This window comes from Aristolochia californica, unplaced genomic scaffold, assembly GCF_029961685.1.
Source record: "Aristolochia californica isolate CCGP_79_NKW_82.1479 unplaced genomic scaffold, dmAriCali1.0.hap1 SCAF_10, whole genome shotgun sequence".
NCBI classification, from domain to species: domain Eukaryota; kingdom Viridiplantae; phylum Streptophyta; class Magnoliopsida; order Piperales; family Aristolochiaceae; genus Aristolochia; species Aristolochia californica.
Genome location: NW_027181771.1, coordinates 24,272,568 through 24,296,797, shown reverse-complemented (window position 1 = coordinate 24,296,797; position 24,230 = coordinate 24,272,568). Strand labels below are relative to the sequence as shown.

Genomic DNA, 24,230 nt, shown 5'->3' with positions numbered 1-24,230 from the left:
GGAGTGACGACAATCTATGCCAAAAGTTATGCTTTCTAACTCATCCTTAGACTTTTTTGGTCTTATCAACTTACAATCTTCTACCAAGTTATGATTGGTATGTGCAAATCTAGTACTAAATAGTAGATTATAAAGCGTTCTAAATTTATATTAATTTTATGCAAGTGGAAAGACTTCCATGGTAAAAAATTGAGCATACTATTATTGTTGCCATGCATATATAGCTTATAACAAGCATCCAAACCAAATTATTAACTCCTATTATTCCACAGTCAGATCCAGAGCCTTCCATTCCTACAGCTACAGTTCACACATAAGTAAGGACAATTTGTCCTCCACAGCGTTTCTCACCTACTTTGAATTATATTTTGTTGACATATGGTGGAGAACTACAGAGTTACGAAGAAATCTTGAAAGATGAATATTCTAGCAAGTGGGAGCTGGGCATGAAGGATGAGATGGATTCTCTGTTAGGGGATCAGACATGGGAGTTGACAAAACTTCCACAAGGGAAGAACCATATTGATATGTTGACAAAGGGTGTTACTCTTGAGAAACCGAAGTTGTGCGCAACTTCAGTTGGTCTTCTAGTATGATGACAAGGGCAGTGAGTTACAGAGGTGGAGGATATCATGTTTGAGGAAGAGGGCGATGCAGTTGGTGTACCAGTCTCCTAGTGGGAGAATTGTTGAGGATTGTGGAGCCTAGTCCACTGCACATGACTCAATTGCCGAAACAGAGACAATGTGCGAACAGAGTCCCTCGACAGGAAGACTTCGTCTATGTTGCCAAAACAGAGACATTGCGCGTGAAAAAGGTTGGTCGGTTAGGCATTTGGGTGGTCGACCGGGAATAAGGAGTGTGCTCTTCCGTGGTGACTTGTGAGTGGACGTGGAAATCGGAAACTGGAAAACAACTGGCACTCACTCTCTTACTTCAATGCTCCTATCACAGTTTTCCCAAATTTCTTCTCGATTTCGCATAGTTGCCATGGTGAGATCTAAACTCGAGATGAAGTTCATCGGTGATGAAAGGGCTCGCTGCAAGGTTTTCAAGAACCGAGTCGAAGGGGTGAAGAATAAGTGCCATCGATTGTCTCTGCTCTACGGCATTGACGTCTTCTTCTTGTGTTCTCCTCCCCAAAGCGAGAAAAAATTCTCTCCTCATTCCTGGCCTCCAAATAAGCTTGAAGTTCTTCGCATTCTCACAAAGTACAGTAATCGAAGCAATGAAAAAATACGTAAGCATCCAACCACTTTAAGCGCCAACTCGTCGAAAGAATCTCTGCGGAATTTGTCTTACAAAATTTCTGGCAAACAGGAAGAAGCGAAACAGAGATTGGAATTTCCCAAGGGAATGGGACTGGTGTGCGAAGGAGCATCAGACAGAAAAATTGAGACGCAACCCACAGTTGATCACTCGCATAATTTGTAGCTCGTCTGTGAGATGGAATCTCAGGGAAACAACATCGCTTATCTTCCAATTTCTTACATGAATCCATTTCAGCAGTCTCAGACGGAGCTTCGTCTTCCTTTTGATCAATTGTTTTGGGGTAAGACTCAAAGCTCCTCCAGCACAGATCTCGGATTCAAATTTTATCGAACAGTAACATGAATGGGTTCGGGTTCAATGGAAGTGGATGAGAGCAGGGGTTATCCCCAAATTTTTCACACATACGACAGGTTTTATAGAAATTTTGTGAAGTAAAGGTTTTATAGAAGAATTCTATGTTCTGTAAGTAAATCATATTGGTTCATGTTGTATTTTTTACTCTTCAAGTATTTTGTTTGTTCCGATTCGCTTCTCATTGTTTTCTCTATAAAAGGTGAGTCTGCCATTGGTAACTGTCGTGACTTTCTTGGAAATCTTCTTTCACGTAGCGTGCTAATCAGATGGAACCCAACACTGCTCTTTCCTCCAAAAACCCGAGACCCCCTCCTAAGCGTTTGTTTCTTCAGAAATCAAGTCCCTGATTCGACTCTTAACAATCCTTCCCTCAATATTGCAGTTTCCCTGCTCCCCACAAATTATAACTTCGAAATTCATAAATCAATATGGCGAATTGTAAGTGTCGCCCTTCAATTCCCCGAAGGTCTCCTCAATATGGTATTGATATCATTGTTCCACAGTCTAAACCTACAATTAGGGCATTTCGATATGATCCATATCTCAAAGTTTTCTACTTGGAAGAATATGATCTCAATGGGATGAAACAAGCTCAGGGGAAGTGCATCTCCTACAATTCTTATTAGTGTTGTAGTTGATGCTATTGAATTTGTTGCAGATTGTAGATTCCATCTAGAGGCATTTCGATATGATCCATATCTTAAAGTTTTTTTCTTGGAAGAATATGATCTCAATGGGATTCAACAAGCTTAGAAAAAAGAAATATTGAATGCAAGGAAAGCTAACTCCAGGGGTATAGTGCATGGGACGCTCGGGCAACAGTCCATATATACCTCATGCTTCCAAACCCTGTTGGGCAACTTGCTCCCTATATTGACCTGCTCAACCAAAAGATCGAGCATTTTGTTGTCTTTTTTGAAGATCCACATGCTATAATATCGAGCAATTGTGGTCTTCTTACAACCATTTATAATCTAAATCCGAGATGGTCCTCATCAAACCACAAAAAAATAAAATACCATGTGGTGGATATTTATAACACCTGAATCGCCTCTCCACATGGCAAAGTCATTCTACAGCACTTCAATAATTTTCAACAATATTCTAAAACATTTCAAAATTAACCAAACTATTTCCATTGTAGATACACTAAACACTGCAAGAACACACATATCAAGTCCAAATTCACCGAACATCCCTGGTAGAGCCCCGTATGATTTCGCAGTCACTACAAACTGTACCTCGTCAGTGATGGGGGTCGGGTTTCGTCAGCTAATGGACGCCTGTGTAGGTTACTCAGCATTGTTTGAACTGGACTCAACACCCAAAGCCCTAAACCCTATTAACCCTAAACCCTAATTCTTGAACATGAACCTAAACCCTAAACCCTAACCTTAAAACCCCTAAAAGCCCTAAAACCCAAAAACTGAAAAACTGAGAACCCTAAAAAAATAAAAAATAAAAACTAAACCCTAAAATACCAAGCATCAAACCCTAAATACACTAAGCCCTAACCCTAATCCCGAAATTAAACCATATGAAGACAAAATTGAATCATAAACCCCAACCCTAAATCCCACAATTAAGAAACAATTAATACACATTATGCACAAAAAATAAAATTAGATCAAATATAACACTAAAATAATAAAAAAGTCAGGGTTTAAGCATACCTTCTTAAATTTGGGGAAAATTGTAGTTGAAGGGTGAAATCGAAGTCGAATCGAAGTAGAATTGAAGAAATCGACGCCGAAATGTCAAAAATCAAAGAAAATCGAAATTGAAATGGGGGAAATCAAACGAAATCAGGAGGTATTTTGGGCGAAGAGAGAATAGCTATAGGGACAAGGGAGTGGGAGGCCGAGAAAACAATCGCAACGAGAGGGAGAAGGGAGAAGGGAGACAAAGGACGAAAGGAGTAAAAAAATTTCGGAAGAAGAAGAGACGAGAGAAGAATTAGACCGAGAGAGGGAAGAGTGTAGAAGAGAGACTGAAAAGAAAAAATTCGACAAGGGTTTGAGGCATCCCGCCCGCTTCATCTAGATGATTCTCAATATACTACAGAATCTGGATTCCTGAAATTAAACTATAGAGATGATTTTTGGGTTCTTTTGATTCATCAACATGAATCATGCACTGGTGCTCCACTAACGATGTCAGGAGATGAACCGAGTAATGCGGCTGAAGTTCATCTCCTGCGTGAGTTGACTAACCCCTCCTATTAGAACTGAAGTCAATTACTTTGTGTGTTATTTTCCTAGAGTGAGCACAAAGGTGATCTGAAATCTGTCAGCATTAGCATCATTAACTAAAATTGAAACTGAGCTGATGGGTTAGTTCATTGGAGAAAGAGAATAGAGCCTGATTCTTATTACATAACTGAAATTGCAAAAGTGTTTTAGCTTGCCTATCTTACTCAAAATTTTTTCTTTCTACCACATTTATCAAAATGCAAAATTTTATTGATCGTAGCCGTTTGTGTTACCCTCTCCATCCTACCAATCCCTTTCCTGGCTTCCTTCTTCCCTCGTGTTCTGTCGGTCTTTTCCACATTCTTTCCATAAAATAAAATAAAAAATTCAAATCTTAAGAAAAAATTGAGATATAAAAAAATAAGAAGGAGCGCTATGTCATTGGATTAAAGAAATAAAACATTCTTCGACCGTGTCAAAACTTAACCGCACTACATTAATAATGGAAAACAAAACAAAATCGTAGTTTTTCCCTCTTCACTTCTACCTGAACATTTCAAACCGTTAAAAAAGAAAACAAACTATATATACAAATACATTTTGCTGCCCCTACCAATGAGAGCACGGAACACCGGCGCACACAACACCAATCTCTACTCTATTCCCTCGTGCCGCTCTCGGCTGCTAACAGCCAGCCGTCTCGTCCATTTGGGACTCTACTCACATCCCCTCACCGCCGTCTCCTTCCTCAGGTGCCATTGTCGCCGGTGTGCGTCAGACGAGCGCAGCACGTCGGTGTACATAGGCTTCCATTACAACATCTCTCTCTCTCTCTCTCGGTGCTCTATGACTGCTCCTCTAGGCTGCACTTCGACGCATTGTCTAGTGTTCATTGCCACACACCGAAGCAACGTCTCTCGAATGAGAATCAGTTATGCGCAATGATAGTCTCTAGGCAACTGGAAGTGAGGAACAAGACCAACTGGGAGTCGGGAAGAAAATGAGCACAAAACATCGATGGTTCGAAGCCAGAGCACACAACGAGCCCCGTCATTCGACTCCCGTCGTCGACGATCCCCTCTGCAGACCCGAACGACGGCTGATGGCTGGTTGTAATCCTTTTCTTCCCATGGGCACATCCGTTCCCACTAACATGATGTCACCTTCAACACACTTAGCAACCTACTCTGGCGCACCAGTGCAGTCATCCTGTCTGGTCGGGGACGCTATTCGGAAGCATCACTACCTCTCTTGGACACTATCTTGTTGGGGAGCACCAGCGTGATTGAGATCCTCTAGGCACACAACGTATTGACAGTCGCATGTGCCACCACTGGCAATTGAAGAAACGCGGGGCTCATAAGGCCTCATCGTAAGTCTACATCCTCCTCTACTAAAAAATGACACATAATTTTTATTTTTATTTACGGCATAATAAAAATATAGACTCATTTTACAAAAAAAATAATGGAATTTTAATCAAGTCGAGAGATTCCAAATGAAAATCAGAAATTCTAAGGCAATATAATATTCATAAAAAGAAATCTGAAACCCAAGATTCATACCTTCAGTCATGGTAGACAAAATTCCAGGAATTTTGGAAAGTAACCTGTTGATGGAGAAAACTCAGGCTTATTTCTAGACCAAATCCCATTTAACGTATAATCCAAACTCAGGCTCACTATCCTTACATCTATGGGAAACTACCTAGTAATGGGTTTGTTGGAAGATGGGCTCAAGCCCATGAGCTCAAGACAAGAAGCCCACACGTCAAAGGAGTGGCATATGTGTAAAATATGGTACTTTCCATAAATACGGCATAGAAGTGTATATATGTGTTCCTTTTATGTATTTTGTTTTATCAAGTTGTAGCCCTAAGGGCGTTGTAAAACTATAAATAAAGGCATTGGCTAAGAGGTAGAGCATTGAAGCACTCTCCTCTCTTTCCACAAATTTGTCTAGCCCTCATTTTTGTTTTTGACGCAACCCTCCTCTCCCTTAATCCAAACTCTCTCCATCCTACCAATCCCTTTCCTGGCTTCCTTCTTCCCTCGTGTTCTGTCGGTCTTTTTCACATTCTTTCCATAAAATAAAATAAAAATTCAAATATTAAGAAAAAATCGAGATATAAAAAATTAAAAAGGAGCGCTATGTCATTGGATTAAAGAAATAAAACATTCTCCGACCGAGTCAAAACTTAACCGCACTACATTAATAATGGAAAACAAAACAAAATCGTAGTTTTTTCCCTCTTCACTTCTACCCGAACATTTCAAACCGTTAAAAAAGAAAATAAACTATATATACAAATACGTTTTGCTGCCCCTACCAATGAGAGCACGGAACACCGGCGCACACAATACCGGTCTCTACTCTGTTCCCTCGTGCCGCTCTCGACTGCTAACAGCTAGGTGTCTCGTCCGTCTGGGACTGTACTCACTTCCCCGCACTGCCGTCTCCTTCCTTGGGTGCCATTGTCGCCAGTGTGAGTCCGAAGAGTGCAGCACGTCGGTGTACACAGGCTTCCTTTACAACATCTCTCTCTCTCTCTCTCTCTCTCTCTCTCTCTCTCTCTCTCTCTCTCTCTCTCTCTCTCTCTCTCTCTCTCTCTCTCTCTCTCTCTCTCTCTCTCTCTCTCTCTCTCTCTCTCTCTCTCTCTCTCTCTCTCTCGGTGCTCTGTGACTGCTCCTCTCGGCTGCACTTCGATGCATTGTCTAGTGTTCATTGCCACCCACCGAAGCAACATCTCTCGAACGAGAATCAGTTATGTGCAACGACAGTCTCTAGGCAACTGGAAGTGAGGAACAAGACCAACCGGGAGTCAGGAAGAAAATGCACACTAAACATCGATGGTTCGAAGCCAGAGCACACAACGAGCCCCGTCGTCGATGACCCCCTCTGCAGACCCGAACGACGGCTGATGGCTGGCTGTAATCCTTTTCTTCCCACGGGCGCATCTGATCCCACTAACATGATGTCACCTCCAACACACTTAGCAACCTACTCTGGCACACCAATGCAGTCATCCTGTCTGGTCGGGGAGGCTATTCAGAAGCATCACTACCTCTCTTGGACACCGTCTTGCTGGGGAGCACTAGCAGGATTGAGATCCTCTAGGCACACAACGTATTGACAGTCGCACGTGCCACCACTGGCAATCGAAGAAACGCGGGGTTCATAAGGCCTCATCGTAAGTCTACCTCCTCCTCTACTAAAAAATGACACATAATTTTTATTTTTATTTACGGTATAATAAAAATATAGACAACATTTTACAAAAAAATTAATGGAATTGTAATCAAGACGAGAGATTCCAAATGAAAATCAGAAATTCTAAGGCAATATAATATTCATAAAAAGAAATCTGAAACCCAAGATGCATACCTTCAATCATGGTAGACAAAATTCCAGGAATTTTGGAGAGTAACCTGTTGATGGAGAAAACTCAGGCTTATTTCTAGACCAAATCCCATTTAACGTATAATCCAAACTCAGGCTCAGTATTCTTACATCTATGGGAAACTACCTAGTAATGGGTTTGTTGGAAGATGGGCTCAAGTCCACAAGCTCAAGACAAGAAGCCCACACATCAAAGGAGTAGCATATGTGTAAAATATGGTACTTTCCATAAATATGGCATAGAAGTGTATATATGTGTTCCTTTTATATATTTTGTTTTATCAAGTTGTAGCCCTAAGGGCGTTGTAAAACTATGAATAAAGGCATTGGCTAAGAGGTAGCGCATTGAAGCACTCTCCTCTCTTTCCACAAATTCGTCTAGCCCTCATTTTTGTTTTTGACGCAACCCTCTTCTCCCTTAATCCAAACTCTCTCCTTCCTCGTTAATCTTCTTCTTTGTTCCTTCTCTCTTCTTCTTCTTCTTCTTTCTTGTTGATCTAAAGTTCCTTTCAAGAGATCCTAAATTCTACATGGTATCAGAGTAAGGAGTTTTGGATCTCTCTTCATGGAGTTATTATGAAATTTGTTCAAGAAGTTGTGAAAGGAGTTCAATCATGAAGAGATAAGTTCATGCTCTTCTTGTTTACGTTTTTTTTTGGTTTCCTTTTCTTATTTACATACTCCTTTTTACTGTTTTTCTATACTTCTTGAATTTGAGTCACATCAAGTCAAGATAAATCTTTATATGTTGTAAAGATTTATTTCTATAACTAAATTGATGTTATAATTTTGACTCCTTGTAAATCAATTACAAGAATGATCAAGATCATTTGCTGTTTGCATCTTATTAAGATTGATGGGTGAAATTCAATTACCTTTATGTAATTTGGATCCATCTCATTTGAGGTAGAATTCCAGCACATGTTGTTGTATCTTCTCCTACTTAAGGTTACTCATGGGTTTGTGTTATGTTGTTGGATGCCCATTATATGTTTGATGAAATTCCAGCAGTCATTTACCCTTTGTAGTTCCTTTTTTTTTTAACTTCAACAATTGAAATTTTTTTTACGTTGAAGTTTCCCATGAGCTGAAGAAAAATCTCTTCCAAGTGTCTTGGTTTGCTGTTAAATCTTCTCTAAATTTTTGTCTATTGTTCATTTGTGTTGGAGTTTGGATTAAAGCCTAATCGGTTGCATCTACATTCTTCTCTTTGTTCTTATGAATACAAGAGAAGTTGAGTGATGGCTGGATGTTATTATCACTTTCTAAAGGTATAAATTTGTTGATAATTTGGTGCTTGCCCTCGTGAAAGAAATTGGTTCTTGTTCTCTTTTGTTGGTGACTGATTTGGTCTACAGGTTCTTCAAATTACATTGAGTCGTTGTTCTTTGAAGAAGACTTTTTCCCTTGACCTCCATATTTTACGTACCTCATCATGGAAATTGGATACAATAGTAATAAGAGTGATATACTCCGTCTTACTACAATTCCACTTAGATGTCTTTCCAATTACATGAGCTGGTCACAATCGGTTCGGATGGTTCTTATTACTAGTGACCTCTTGAGCCACGTTGCTCACTTTCCTCCTCCGATTGATGAAGAAGATGCGTCCTACCACAAGTGGGTTAAGGACGATAACATGGTGATAAGTTGGCTCATTAATAGGATGGAAGAGCAGGTGGCCAACAATGTGGTCCACTTGGAAACCGCCAAGAACATATGGGACACTTGTGCCAAGCTTTACTCAAGCACTACTTCATTACAAAAAATATATGATGTCTTACAAAACATGCTGCATACGAAACATGGAGATAATATTCATGAATTTTTGGTACAGTTTTGAGGTCTTCTTCAAGAATGGAAACTAGCTCAGCCATATTCCACTGATATTGTCATTCAAGAATGACAAAGAGAAGCTTTGGCAGCAGCCATTTGCTTATTGAATATTAAACCATACCTTGAGGTGGCCAAAACTCAGCTTCTAAGTTCTTCTGCTCTTCCATCCTTCGATGATATTAGTGCCACATTACTTCAGATACCGGATCCATCCCCTCCTTCTCCTATTGATGCTCCATCGGCGATGCTCTCTAGCAATCGGGGAACATCTTCCCCATCCTGAGGACGGGGCAGAACTATGAGAGGGGCTGAAAATAGAGGTGGTAGAACGGATCAGAATTCTTTCCGTACTAAGCCTCAACTTTGCACTTATTGTGGCTGTCAAAACCACCTAGTGGCATCATGCTGGAAACGTCATGGCAAGCCTAATTGGACCACAACTAACCCAGTCTCGGTTAACGTTGAGAAAAATGAAGATAAGGCTGAATCATCATCCGGAAAAGGGGGGCTTGTACTACTTCACTCTTCCACCATTATTTGCATTATCGTCCACTACATCTGAGGCCCAAATTTGGCACAATCGACTTGGTCATCCATCTATCCCTTCACTTCATTCTTTGGTTCCATCTTTAAAAGGACTTTCTAATTTCAGTTTTGAGGTTTGTCAATTAAGTGAACATGTCAGGAGTACATATTCTCCTCGTCTTACAACTACAAGTACTGCTCCATTTGAGCTAATACATTCTGATGTATGGGGCCCTTTATGTGTCTCAAATATTACCCAAGTTAAATATTTTGTCATTTTTTTTGATGATTTTACTCGAGTGACTTGGTTATATTTATTTAAAGAGCGTTCCGAAATTTTTCCTTTGTTTAAAAATTTTCATGCTATGGTCTTAACACAATTTGGGAAGAAAATTCAAACCCTTAGAACTGATAATGCTAAGGAATACATGTCTCATGACTTCAAATCATTTTGTGAGAGTAATGGGCTTATTCATCAAACATCATGTGCCTATACTCCTCAAAAAAATGGTGTTGCTGAAAGGAAGAATCGTTATCTTCTTGAAGTTGCTCGGGGCCTCCTCTACTCCATGAAGGTACCCTATTTCTATTGGCCTCATGCTATACTTACAACATGCTTTCTCATTAATAGGTTACCTTCATCAGTCCTTCATCATAAAACTTCTTACTCTGTGTTATTTAATGGTGAAGATCCTCTTTCTCTTCCTTTGAAAGTGTTTGGATGTACGTGTTTTGTTCATGTTGCATCCCCACATAAAAATAAACTCGATCCTCGGTCTATGAGGTGCATTTTTTTGGGGTACTCTCGCACCCAAAAAGGTTATGTCTGTTACAATCCTACCCTTAGGAGGATGTTTATCTCTAGGGATGTGACTTTCTTTGAGGACACCCCCTTCTACTCCTCCCATGATGCTCCTCTAGGATGGACTTGTCCTTCTACTACTCCTTGTCCGCTTATGTCGTTCAATCTTGAAGTGGATCCATTCTCTGATGCATTGGCCGTATCTTCACCTATGGAGTTGTCGGATCCACCCGAGGTAAGTCCTTCTCCTCCTATGTATGGGCCTGAAGGTACAGCTCGGCCTATTGCTTTAAGAAAAAAATGTCACTCCTATACTACTTCGCATCCTATCTCAAATTTTATGTCTCACCATCACTTGTCTTCCGAGTGTTTTCAGTTTCTTTTGTCCCTTTCTTCTACTTCCATTCCACAGTCGTATCAGGAGGCTCTGAGACATCCAGTATGGAAGGCGGCTATGGATAAAGAAATGCACGCCTTATACGAAAACCAAACCTGGTACTTAACATCACTCCCGAAAGGTAAAAGATAGGTTGGTTGTCGATGGGTTTTTTTGGTGAAACATAATCCAGATGAATCGGTTGCTTGTTTTAAAGCTTGACTGGTGGCTAAGGGCTATACGCAGTACTATGGGATAGATTATGAGGAGACCTTCTCTCATGTTGCAAAATTGAATTCGGTACGCATCATCTTATCTATTGCTGCTAACTCCTCATGGCCCGTCTATTAGTTGGATGTTAAAATGCTTTTTTAAATGGTGATATCAGTGAGGAAATTTATATGGTTCAACCACCGGGTTATGTGGTTGAGGGGGAGTCAGTATGCCAGTTTAAAAAGTCTTTATATGGGCTTAAGTAGTCCCCTCGGGCTTGGTTTGATAAATTTAGTCAAACACTCCTTCGGTTTGGTTTTCATCGGTGCTCAGTTGATCATTCTGTATATTATAAAGATATGGTCAAAGGAAAAATATTATTGGCCGTATACGTGGATGATATTATCTTAACCGATGACGATGCTTTGAGCATGCAAGAGGTGAAGCAGATGATATGTCAGGAATTCAAGACTAAAGACCTTGGTAAGCTTAAATATTTTTTGGGTATAGAAGTTCTTCAATCCAGACATGGGATAATATTGTCTCAAAGGAAATATGTCTTGGATCTCCTTGAAGAAATAAGAATGAAGGGTTGTAGACCAGTTGACACACCTATGGATACAAATTTAAAATTATGTGCCACAAACGAAGAAGATATTGATATTGGCAAATATCAAAGACTCAAGGGAAAACTGATTTATCTCATGGTAACTAGGCTAGACATATCATATGATGTAAGTGTGGTGAGTCAATTCATGCACAAACCACAAATTACCCATTGACAGGCTTTAGAGAGAATATTACGTTATCTAAAAGGAGCTCCAGGAAGAGGATTGCTGTATAAAAAACATGGGCACTTCAACATAGAAGGCTTCTCAGATGCAGATTGGGCCAGATCTCCTGATGATAGAAAATCAACATCAGGATATTGTACTCTGGTTGGGGGAAACTTGGTTACATGGAAAAGTAAGAAGCAAAATGTGGTTGCAAGATCTAGCGCCGAAGCAGAATACAAAGCTATGGCCCATACCATTAGTGAAATTTTATGGGTCAGGATTCTTCTTACGGAACTAGATTTTTATAAAATGGGGTCCTTGAATCTGCATTTTGATAATCAAGCAGCCATTTATATCACTTCAAATCCAGTTTTTCATGAAATAAATAAACATATTGAGGTGGATTGTCATTTTATATGGGAGAGGTTTCAAGCAGGAATAATCTCTCTCAAACATGTGTCATCTCAAGAGCAAGTAGCTAATATTCTCACTAAACCATTACATCTAAAATCCAATCATTTATATGTGGCAAGTTGGGTATTTATGATGTCTTTTCTCCTCCAGCTTGAGGAAGAGTGTTGGAAGATGGGCTCAAGCCCACGAGCTCAAGACAAGAAGCCCACACGTCAAAGGAGTGGCATATGTGTAAAATATGGTACTTTCCATAAAGATGGCATAGAAGTGTAAATATGTGTTCCTTTTATGTCTTTTGTTTTATCAAGTTGTAGCCCTAAGGGCATTGTAAAACTATAAATAAAGACATTGGCTAAGAGGTAGGGCATTGAAGCACTCTCCTCTCTTTCCAAAAATTTGTCCCGCCCTCATTTTTCTTTTTGACGCAACCCTCTTCTCCCTTAATCCAAACTCTCTCCTTCCTCGTTCTTCTTCTTCTCTTCTCCTTCTCTCTTCTTCTTCTTCTTCTTCTTTCTTGTTGATCTAAAGTTCCGTTCATGATATCCTAAATTTTACAGGGTTAAACCTAAAAAAGGGAAACAACTATCAAAGGGGTCATGGGCCATTCTGAAAGGAGGGAGTGGAGGAAGAGTCATGAGATGCTTGGTAATGGGATTATAGAGATAGTAACTAAGTTTGAGATTAGTATGGATTTTCTTGCACTAGAAGATGACCCCATTGCATGAACCCATATTCTTAATGTTGTAATGTGAAGGGAAGACGAGGGACTCATGGAGCGTGAGTGCCCCTTTGTCGTCAAATCGACAAAACATACATTCACGTATGAAGCCATAGTCGTTGTATTTGAGATAGGCAAAACCGAAGTCAATTGATTTGGCAGTGAAAGAAACTAACTTTCTTGATCATATTTTGTCATTTCTTTAAAATAGCCTCACACTTGAGTTGTCATTTCTTGGGCTGACATGAAAGAATTTCAAGTGAGATGTCTTTGTTGAGGACTGTGGAGCCTGGTCCTCTGCACATGACTTTGTTGCTGAAATAGAGATGGTTTGCAAATAGAGTCCCTCGTTAGGAAGACTTTGTCTCTATTGCCAAAATAGGGACGCTGCGTGTTGAGAGTCTTGCATTTCATTGTTTGTTCACAATTGAGAATAATCATAATTTGTTGCATTTTTTTGTGATCTCTCGTTTGCTTAGACAAAGAGGGGGTGAGGGTACATAGAATACATTTTGAAAATATTTTTGGCAGGAAAAAGGTAGGTCTATTACGCACTATGGGCAGTCGACCGGGAATGGCAGGTCACCTCATTGTTGGCAAACCGCGTGTGCTCTTTCTTGAATTGCGTGGCAACTTGAGAGTGGGGGTGGAAGCCGGAAAATGGCAAAAAAGATTTGACTGGCACTCTGTTGGATCGACAACGTTGCCATCGTCACAGTCAGAGCCGCTGTACGATGCCACTGCCGTCGCCGTTGTCGGTGCTGTAGGGCGGGACTTCGACTCTGTTTCTGAAACAGAAACAGAGTGTGAAATAGTCTCCTGGCAAAAAGAGAGACTCGAGAAGAACGACGACGTTGTCATCGCCGTTGCCGGAGTTACTGTTCGTTGCCATTGCTGTTGCCGTTACCCGTGCTACTATTCGACACTTTTGTGGGAAGAGCAGAGTCTAGGACTTACCGGAACATAGATGTTTACGGCGCTCCCTAGGGATTTCGTATTGGTACCTATGTGTCCACCAGCAAGATGAAGCATGGAGAAGTTTCGGTCTCGTCGAAACTCATTGGGACGAAATAGAGAGAAGTCTCTTTTGGGTTGTATTTCTGGTGTGAGAAACAGACTGTATTGTGATTCTTCAACTGATCAATAAAATTCTCTACAGCTCCCATGGACGTAGGCAATTTGCCAAACCATGTAAAATATTGTATCGTGCATGATTACTTGTTGCTTGTCTTATTGTCATCGACGATTTTTCCGTAACAATTGGTATCAGAGCCGAAAGATTATAAGAAGATTGTGTACAAGGATAGGTTCAGTATAGTTCCTGAAGCAGCTCCTATGGAGTGCGACTTTATTAGACAGGATGACCTACCAGAGGCCATAGTGTAGTGCAGAGATACGAGTGACAGGGAGAGTGGGTCCAGTGCACCACCTCCTATTATTCCACAGTCAGATCTAGAGACGTCCACTCCTACAGCTGCAGTTCGCATGTCAGTAAGGACTATTCATCCTCCACAGCGTTTCTCACCTACTTTGATTTATATTTTTTTGACAGATGGTAGAGAACCGCAAAGTTACGAAGAAACCTCTAAAGATGACTATTCTATCAACTGGGAGCTAGCCATGAAGGATGAGATGGATACCCTATTAGGGAATCAGACATGGGAGTTAACAAAACTTCCACAAGGGAAGAACCCTATTAATATGTTGACAAAGGGTGTTATTCTTGAGAAACTGAAGTTGTACGTAGCTTCAGTGGGTCTTCTAGTAAGAAGACAGGGGTAGTGAGTTGCAAAAATGGAGGATATCATGTTTGAGGAAGAGGGCGATGCAGTTGGTGTACCAGTCTCCAAGTGGGAGAAATGTTGAGGACTGTGGAGTCTTGTCCACTGCACACGACTCTGTTGCCGAAACAAAGATGGTGTGCAAACAGAGTCCCTCAGCATGAAGCCTTCGTCTATGTTGCCGAAACAGAGACGTTGCGTGTAGAGAGTCTCTCAAGAGGAAACTGCGACTCTGTTTGTGAAATAAAATGTTACGGTCCCGGATCTGACACGTGGATTCTTTGGGAGGATCTGGGGTCTGCCACGGGTTACGGGTCTTCCAAGCATTACCATATGGGTAGTAGGAAGACATGGGGAAGACGTAAACGAAGATCAAGCCAAAGGGAAGCTTGATACCCTAGAGCTCGTTGAGGAGAACTCTAAGCCTCTTTACGTTAGATTAAACCTAATTCTTAATACTTCAATGCTTTTCTTTTCTCATTACTCTTACCCCTTAAATAGGGTTCACCCGGTTAGGGTTTAAGATAAAATATTACAAAAATACCCCTATAAATAAAATATTCCAAAAATACCCCTATGGCCTAAAACTGAAATAAATAAAGTAAATAAAAGAAAACACTAAAATAATAATGTTATTGCGTGCATAACATTACACCCCCTCTAGAAGACGAGCTTGTCCTCAAGATTGGAAGTAGTGTCTGCGCTCGTGTCAACCGCGGTATCGGATTGCCTCAAGCCAGCGAAAGATTTTTTTTTTTTTTTCCCGAGTTGACCCGGTCCGAGTTGGCCTGGGTTGACTCGGTATTGGACCCCTGGTCCCGCGCGCGACTCAGTTTCCTGCACTCATCAAATTTTCCTAACTTAGGAAAAATTGAATCGGGAGTCATCTTCCTCCTTCGACGGAAATTTCACTGACGGCTCTTCTGGGGAAATCGGAAATCTTCCTCCTCATGTCGATCCTGAAATGAGCGGCCGTCGGACATTGCGGGAACCTCGGCTCCTCCCCTCATGGCACCGACTAAGGCGGGCGACGGTCATATGCCGTCCTCACGGCACCGCATAGTGCGGAAATTTCGCCGACGGAGTCTCCTGCTGCTCCGGCGGTGAATCGCAGCCCGTTGGCCCCCCCGGAACAGAGACCCCTTGCAGAATTGTCACCTATTTCGCCGACGGGATCTCCTACTTCTCCGGTGACGAAGAGAAGTCCTCTGAGGCGTCGGAGCTTGGAATTTTTCCAAGACAGAGTGCTCTCCGAAACACATCCCGATCGGAAGAAGCACCGGAAATATTACCTTCTCCTGTTCGGCAAGGTGTTTTGCTTGTCGTGAGCCTTGTTGGTGTGAATTCGGATTTGAGGTCTCACCCAATTTGTCCAACGCCGACGAGGTATTAGCAGAAAACCCCTCCGATTTTGGGTTTCTTGAGTCCCGACCGTCAGATTTTGGAAATTTGGAGTCCAATTTTTGATTTGTGTCCCCAATTTCGGATTTCGCCGCCGCTGGAGAGACAGGGGGCGCTCTGATTTCTTGCGTCTCCTGCCCTTCCGATACATCTTGAGCGACTTCTGCAGTGAGTTTCTCTCTCGCAGCAAACTCTCCCCCTGCGTTTTGTGCCGGCGTTGTGGTCCTTCCCCTCGTTAAACTTGTTACGTTGTTAATCCGCCCATTCAACCTCTCTATATCGAGATTAAATTTAGAGAACCTCTCTAGGGCAATATCAAATTTTCTTTCAAGCAATTCAAAGTATTCATTGGTGCTTCTCTCTGTCGGGTTACCCTGCTCTGATACCAAGTTGTTACGGTCCCTGATCTGGCACAAGGATTCTTTGGGTGGATCTGCAATTTGCCACAGATTACCGTACGGATAGTAAGGATTGAAGGAAGACATGGAGAACTAAAACGAAAGATCAAGCCAAAGGGAAGCTTGATACCCTAGAGCTCGTTGAGGAGAACTCTAAGCCTCTTTACGTTAGATTAAACCTAATTCTTAATACTTCAATGCTTCCTTTTCTCATTACTCTTACCCCTTAAATAGGGTTCACCCTGTTAGGGTTTAATAAAATATTACAGACATATCCCTATGAATAAAATATTCCAAAAATATCCCTATTAATAAATAATTCCAAAAATACCCCTATGACCTAAAACTAAAATAAAATAAAGTAAATTAAAGAAAACACTAAAATAATAATGTTATTGCGTGCATAACATTACACCCCCCTTGGAAAACGAGCTTGTCCTCAAGCTCGGAAGTAGTGTTTGTATGCCGACGTCTTCACCCGTGCTGAAGTAGCATCCGCGAAAGCTATGACGCCCCCTCTCTTTGCCCGCTTCCTTTTTTTTTTTGGGCCCGTCCGAGTTAACCTGGGTTGACCCGGTTTGGCTTGCGACTCAGCGGACCGGGCCGATTAAATTTTCCTAACTTAGGAAAATTTAATCGGGAGTCGTCTTCTTCCTTCGGCCGCTCCTGAACTCTACGGCCGGCAGTTCCATTCCTCACAGCACCGACGAAGTCCGGCGACCGGCGTCTCCTTCTTCTCTCCCGGCATCGACGGAATAGCATGATTTTCTGGTGGCGAATCACAGCCCGTCGGGGCTTCGCTGCCTGGATAGTTTCCGAGATAGAGGGGTCTCGAAAACTTGTGAATCGTCGTTCCTCAGCCTCCCGGAACCAAGATCCCTTGCGGAAAAGTTTCTTACGGCGCCGACGAACTATCCTGCTTCGCCGGTGGCGACGAGAAGCCCATTGGGGCTTCGCCGCTGGGAGCATTGCCGAGACAGAGAACCTCTGTTTCTCAGCCCCCCGGAACAGAGCCCAGTGGAAATTCCGTCGGAAATTTTGCCTATGGCGCCGACGGAATTTTCTATTCCCCTCCGATTTCAGATTTTCGGTCATCCCAAAATCCTCCGGTGCCGACGATTTCAGGATTTCCTCTGTTAGGAAATCCCCACCCCGCTGCAGCTTCGGTGTGGAGATACGCACGGCATCCATTGGGAAAGGGTGATCCTTTGCCATTTTTGAAATTCCGGTGTATCTGTCGTCGGATTTTGGATTTTTGGAGAGCTTTCTCGAGACAGTCTTCTGTCCGTCCGAGATAGCTTCTGTGTCTTCTGTGCGGCTGTCATGCTCAGCAAATTCAGGTCATGTGACCTATTTTGCGGCAGCGCGTGGCTCTCTTGTCCAGCATTCCATGAAAATTTCATATAATGCTCGTGCTTCTCCAAATTCTTTGCAAAGTTTGTCCGCGGAATTGTATACCTTCTCCATGCGAGCTTGTGTTCCATAATTCATTGTGTTCCCGCTCTGATACCAGTTGTTACGGTCCCGGATCTGACACGTGGATTCTTTGGGAGGATTTGGGGTCTACCACGGGTTACGGGTCTTCCAAGCATTACCATATGGGTAGTAGGAAGACATGGGGAAGACGTAAACGAAGATCAAGCCAAAGGGAAGCTTGATACCCTAGAGCTCGTTGAGGAGAACTCTAAGCCTCTTTATGTTAGATTAAACCTAATTCTTAATACTTCAATGCTTTTCTTTTCTCATTACTCTTACCCCTTAAATAGGGTTCACCCGGTTAGGGTTTAAGATAAAATATTACAAAAATACCCATATAAATAAAATATTCCAAAAATACCCCTATGGCCTAAAACTGAAATAAATAAAGTAAATAAAAGAAAACACTAAAATAATAATGTTATTGCGTGCATAACATAAAAACCCTTAGGTTTCCAAACAGGGTCAGGGCAAAAAGCAGAGAGCGACAGAGGAGCTCTCAAAAAATAGTAGAGGTTTTTTGAGAGACCTTCAGGCGATGCCGTGGTTAGGAGAAATAGTGCTTCGAGGCTCGACGCCGTTGCCGAAGCTGCAGTACGACGTCACTACCATCGCCGTTGCCGATGGTGTACGGCAGGACTTCGACTCTATTTCTGAAACAAAAATAGAGTACGAAATAGAGTCTCTCGGCAAAAAGAGAGACTCGAGAAGAACGATGACGTTGTCGTTGTTGTTTTTGGAGTTACAGTTCGTTGCCGTTGCCATCGCTATTACTGGTGCTGCTGTTTGACACTGCTGTCGGAATAACAATGTCTAGGACTTACTGAAACAAAGAGGTTTATAGAACTCCCTCGAGATTTCATATTAGTGCCTGTGTGTGCACCAGGAAGACGAAGCAGGGAGAAGTTTTGGTCTCGCCGAAAGTTGTTGACACGAAATAGAGAGAAGACTCTTGCGAGTTGTATATCTTGTGTGAGAAACAGACTGTATTGTGATTCTTCAATTTTTCTATAAAATCATCTACATCTCCCATGGCCGTAGGCAATTTGAAAAACCACGTAAAATATTGTGTCGTGTATGATTACTTGTTACTTGTCTTGTTGTCATCGAAGATTTTTCCCTAACAGTCTTCGGGCAAGCTGACCTCCATTAAAACAATATAAGAGTAGTAGGTCGATCCCCAAGATGCAAGAATAGAGCAAGATCTGACAACAAAGATGGAAAACGTGGACTAAAGGAAGATGGTATGATCCGACAATGCTACTAGGCAAAAGAGAGCAAGTCCTATCTCAGTTATATATAAATCGAAGAGGCTACCTTTTCTAGTCTGATTAGGAATCCTTGTTTCCCTAGAGTTTCCTTTTATGTAATACTTGCTAAACATGGAGCTCTACTTTCCTTGATATTTCGCTGACTGGAGATTTCACAGTTGATAGTTTTTATGTCATGATGTAGGACTAGCGCCAATATTTTGAATTTTTGTCATCTATAGATGCACCTTGTTGTGCTACGTAGAAAAAGTTAAAGGATCGATTGAAAAAAGTTTAGAATTATGCAATTGAACCATAATTCTCAATAAATAAAATTATATTTTAATCTACAACATTCAAAAGAAGAAATTCATTAAATATTACTTTGAATTGTTGTAGCTTTAAATTTTTTATGTAATTATTAGATAGATTAATTAAATATTACTTTATAGGTAGGGTACCATTGCACAAAAGTAAAATTTTCTCACAAAAATTAAAGAAAATGAATTGATCAAAATTTGAAATTTTAGTGGTTTTAAGAAATTCTCACTCAATATGCCCTACATGAAGGTTGTTGTTGTCCAATCTAATTACACCCAATTAGCAACTCATGTAATAAGAAGGATTTTGTGGAAATTTATTATTATTTTTATTATATTTCAAGGAATTGTACTCGAATATTGGATTTAAAATTTTAATTTACCTGAATAATGACTTTATAAACTTTTTCCCAAATTATCTGATTTCAACCTTTGGAATCCTCATACGATCCGTCAACTTCCCACGTAGTAAAGCTTGTCCATATAGCACCATGCCAGCCCATCCTTTAAAACCTAAAATTCCTCCTTTCCCCATTCTCTTTCCTCTTTCCTCTTTCCTTAATAGACATGCTGATGTGGCGCCATTTGGACAAGCTCTATTGACATGGGCAAATATAAAAAGCCTAAAGAAGAAAAGATTAAAGGAAAAATAAAAAAATAATAAAATTTAAAATACAAAAGGGAAAATAAGGAATTATAAAAAAAGTAAAAAATGAAATAATAATAAAAAGTGAACATAGAAAAAAAATAATGGTAAGAAAAGTAATTAGTCATTAAAATAAAAAATAACTAATAAAACTAAAAAAATTATTTGAATCAATTAATAATGAAATAATTATTTAATTATATAAAAAGAAAAGGTTATATTAATTAGTTAATTAAGTAAGTCCTGCATGTGATTAAATAGTTGATTAGTTATATAATTAATTATATCAATTGGCTAGTTAATTACCACATATCATCATGTAATTGATTATTTTCTTACCAAATCAGTAATTATTAATCAGTAAATATATTAAATATAAATTAATCAACTAGTATTAGTTGCAGTCAAATAGTAAATTATTCTAGTTCTTCATACCAACTCCATTGGAATGTGTTCCATTAATTAAATAATTATGTAATTACTTCCTATTCAATTAAATAATTGATTATTTATTACATTAAATAGCTCAATTGGCCAATTTACTACCACAAATCATGGGTTTTTAATTATTTTCTTACCTAATCAATACTTATTTAATTAGTAAATATATTATTCTAATTAGCTAGTATTAGCAATTATCAAATAGTATGTCATTGTGGTTCTTACAGACTCCATTAATCCTACAAAACAAATTAATTAGTTAATTATATAATAAGAATGTGTTCACTTAATTAAATAATTAAGTAATTACTACCTATTTGATTAAATAATTGATTAGTTATTACATTAAATAAGAAATCTTTCATAAGAAATCTTTTGATTCTATCAGTTCTCTGTAATAGTGATTTACTTTGTTTCGTATTAGGAGTTCTATTCAAGTTTTAAGTGGATAGGTTTAATTTTATTTTGATTTTGTGAGTTTTCTCTATTATAAATAGAGAAACAATGTACTCATTATACAATCAATTAATTTTTTTCTCTCTTAATATTTTAAGAATCAATTCCTATGCCGAATATTTTTAATGACTCAAATAAAACAAATAGCAAATAAAACATAGTATAAAACTAAGATATCCAATGATAACTTCATAACATGAACTAAAAGCATGGTTCTCCTCATTTGTGCTAATGTAACTCATGACATTACCAGAGGATTTCATGAAGAACAACAAATACAATAACCAGAAACGTGTCAGTACTTTATCATCTTGAGTCTAATAAGTTAATCTTATAAAAAAGAAATATAACATGAGATGAAAAGCAGATATGAAAGAGTCATATATGACCAACCAAGAGAAAATGTTATGACTTTGCTAATGAAAGAGTCATATATGTCAGTGCTATGTCATAGAAGAAGATGACCAACAAAGAGTTGATAAGGAGAGTGACAATGGGTAGAACCAAGTGAGATTGCCAAGTAGTTTATGAATAGGCTTGTTGAAAATCAATAAAAATTGGGATCAGGCGATTTTTGTAGATGTAGGCAATATACTACTATCTTACTTTGAAGCAAAGTAGTCACTACAAAAAAAAAACATAATTTGTTGCTGTTTTTGTGATCTCTTTGACAATGAGGGGGTGAGGGACATTATACATGCATAGAGAATCCATTTTTAAAAGATTTTTGGCGTGAAAAAATGTAGGTCGGTTAGGCATTTGGGTGAGAAATAAACCCCCAAAAGGGTCGCCCTTCAATTCCCCGAAGGTCTCCTCATGTACTCACTTGTTCTTTCCGAAATTTTTGAAACCTTTGCTTCTGTTGATGAGTGCTTTATTCTGGTTGACATCACATATGGGGCATGCTGCTGTGTGGATGATTTTTCTGGATCTTTTGATCCATTACAGGCATAGCTGTTTAGTCCCAATAGATTACACCAAAATCCTTGCTTTATATGTTTTCGTTGAAATAAAAATTGGTGTAGACCATATCATTAATACAATTAAAAGCATTTTTTTGTGACAAAAAGATTGCAGTGGCAGGGACCATCCAATTCTCAACAGTTGTGAGAGCTGTTAAATTTGCTTTAGCTGACTCTGGTATTGATATCATTGTTCCACAATCTAAACCTTTGTCTTCAAGGGAAGTGCATCTCCTACAATTCCTAATAGTGTTGCAGTTGATGTTGTTGTATTTGTTGCAGATGGTAGATTCCATCTAGAGGCATTTATGATAGCAAATCCCCATATTAGGGCATTTCGTTATGATCCATATCTCAAAGTTTTCTTCTTGGAAGAATATGATCTCAATGGGATGAAAGAAGCTCAGAAAAAAGCTATATTGAATGCAAGGAAAGCTAAGTCCTGGGGTATTGTAGTTGGCACGTTCAGGTGACAGTCCATATATACCACATGCTTCCAAACCCTGTTGGACAACTTGTTCCCTATATTGACCTGCTCGACCAAGAGATTGAACATTTTGTTGTCTTCTTCGAAGATCCAAATGTCATAATATCGAGCAATTTGTGGTATTCTTACAGCCATTTATAATCTAAATCTGAAATGGTCCTCATCAAACCAAAAAAAATAAAATACCAAGTGGTGGATATTTATAACACCTGAATCTCCTCTCCACATGGTAAAATCATTCTATAGCACTTCAATAATTTTCAACAACACTCGAAGACATTTCCAAATTAACCAAACTATTTTCATTGTAGATCCACTAAACATTGCAAAAACACACATATCAAGTCCCAGTTTACCGAACATCCCTAGTAGAGCACCATATGATTTCACAGTCACAACAAACTGTACCTCGTCAGTGATGGGGGTCGGGTTTCGTTGGCTAATGGACGCCTTTGTAGGCGACTCAACATTGTTTGAACTGGACTCAACACCCTAAACCCTATTAACCCTAAACCCTAATTCTAGAACCAGAACCTAAACCCTAAACCCTAACCTTAAAACCCCTAAAAGCACTAAAACCCAAACACTGAGAACCCTAAAAAAATTTAAAAAAAAGAAGAGTAAACCCTAAAAATACAATAAACCCTAAACCCTAAAATACCAAGCACCAAACCCTAAATACACTAAACCCTAACCCTAATCCAGAAATTAAACCCTATGAAGACAAAATTGAACCATAAACCCCAACCCTAAATCCCACAATGAAGCAACAATTAATACACATTACGCACAAAAATTAAAATTAATACCCTAAACCCTAATACCCTAAACCCTAAACCCTAAATCAAATACAACATTAAAATAATAAAAAAAGTCAGGGTATAGGCATACCTTCTTAAATTTTTGGAAAACCGTAGTTGAAGGGTGAAATCGAAGTCGAATCGAAGTAGAATTGAAGAAATCAACGGCGAAATATAAAAAATTAAAGAAAATTGAAATTGAAATGGGGGAAATCAAACGAAATCAGGGGGTATTTTGGGCGAAGAGAAAATAGCTACAAGGAGAAGGGAGTGGGAGGCCAGGAGGACGTTCACAACGAGAGGGAGAAGGGAGAAGGGAGATGGAGGATGAGAGAGAGGAAAACAATTTCGGAGGAAGAAGAGACTAGAGAAGAATTAGACCGAGAGAGGGAAGAATGCAGAAGAGAGACTGAAATGAAAAAATTTGACGAGGGTTCAAGGCATCCCACCTGCTTCATCCGGATGATTCTCAATATTCTACAGAATCCGAATTCCAGAAATTAAACCTTAGAGATGATTTTTGGGTTCTTCTGATTCATCAACATGAATCATGCGCTAGTGTTCCACTAACAATGTCAGGAAATGAACTGAGTAATGTGGTTGAAGTTCATCTCCTACGTGAGTTGACTAACCCCTCCTATTAAAACTTAAGTCAATTAATTTGTGTGTTGTTTTCCTAGAGTGAGCACAAAGGTGATCTGAAATTTGTCTGCATTAGCATCATTTATGCTGAAAATTCAATCTTCTTCATATCTAAAAACTATTTTCTGAGCTGATGGGTTAGTTCATTGGAGAAAGAGAATAGAAACTGATTTTTATTACATTAACTGAAATTGCAAAAATGTTTTAGCTTGCATATCTTACTCAAAAGTTTTTATTTCAACCACATTTATCAAAATGCCATATTTTATTGATCGCACCCGTTTGTGTTACCC

The 24,230-nt window shown here is 39.7% G+C and overlaps 1 protein-coding gene and 1 pseudogene across 1 annotated transcript; both read left to right on the top strand.

The window, feature by feature from the left end:
• The first annotated feature begins 990 nt into the window (after positions 1-990).
• LOC137942969 (uncharacterized) lies at positions 991-1,434 on the top strand. Its single transcript, XM_068788683.1, has one exon. The coding sequence runs from the start codon at positions 991-993 to the stop codon at positions 1,432-1,434; it is 444 nt and encodes a 147-aa protein (XP_068644784.1).
• A 12-nt stretch (positions 1,435-1,446) lies between these two features.
• Positions 1,447-22,481, top strand: LOC137942968 (uncharacterized; annotated as a pseudogene).
• The last annotated feature ends 1,749 nt before the right edge of the window (positions 22,482-24,230 follow it).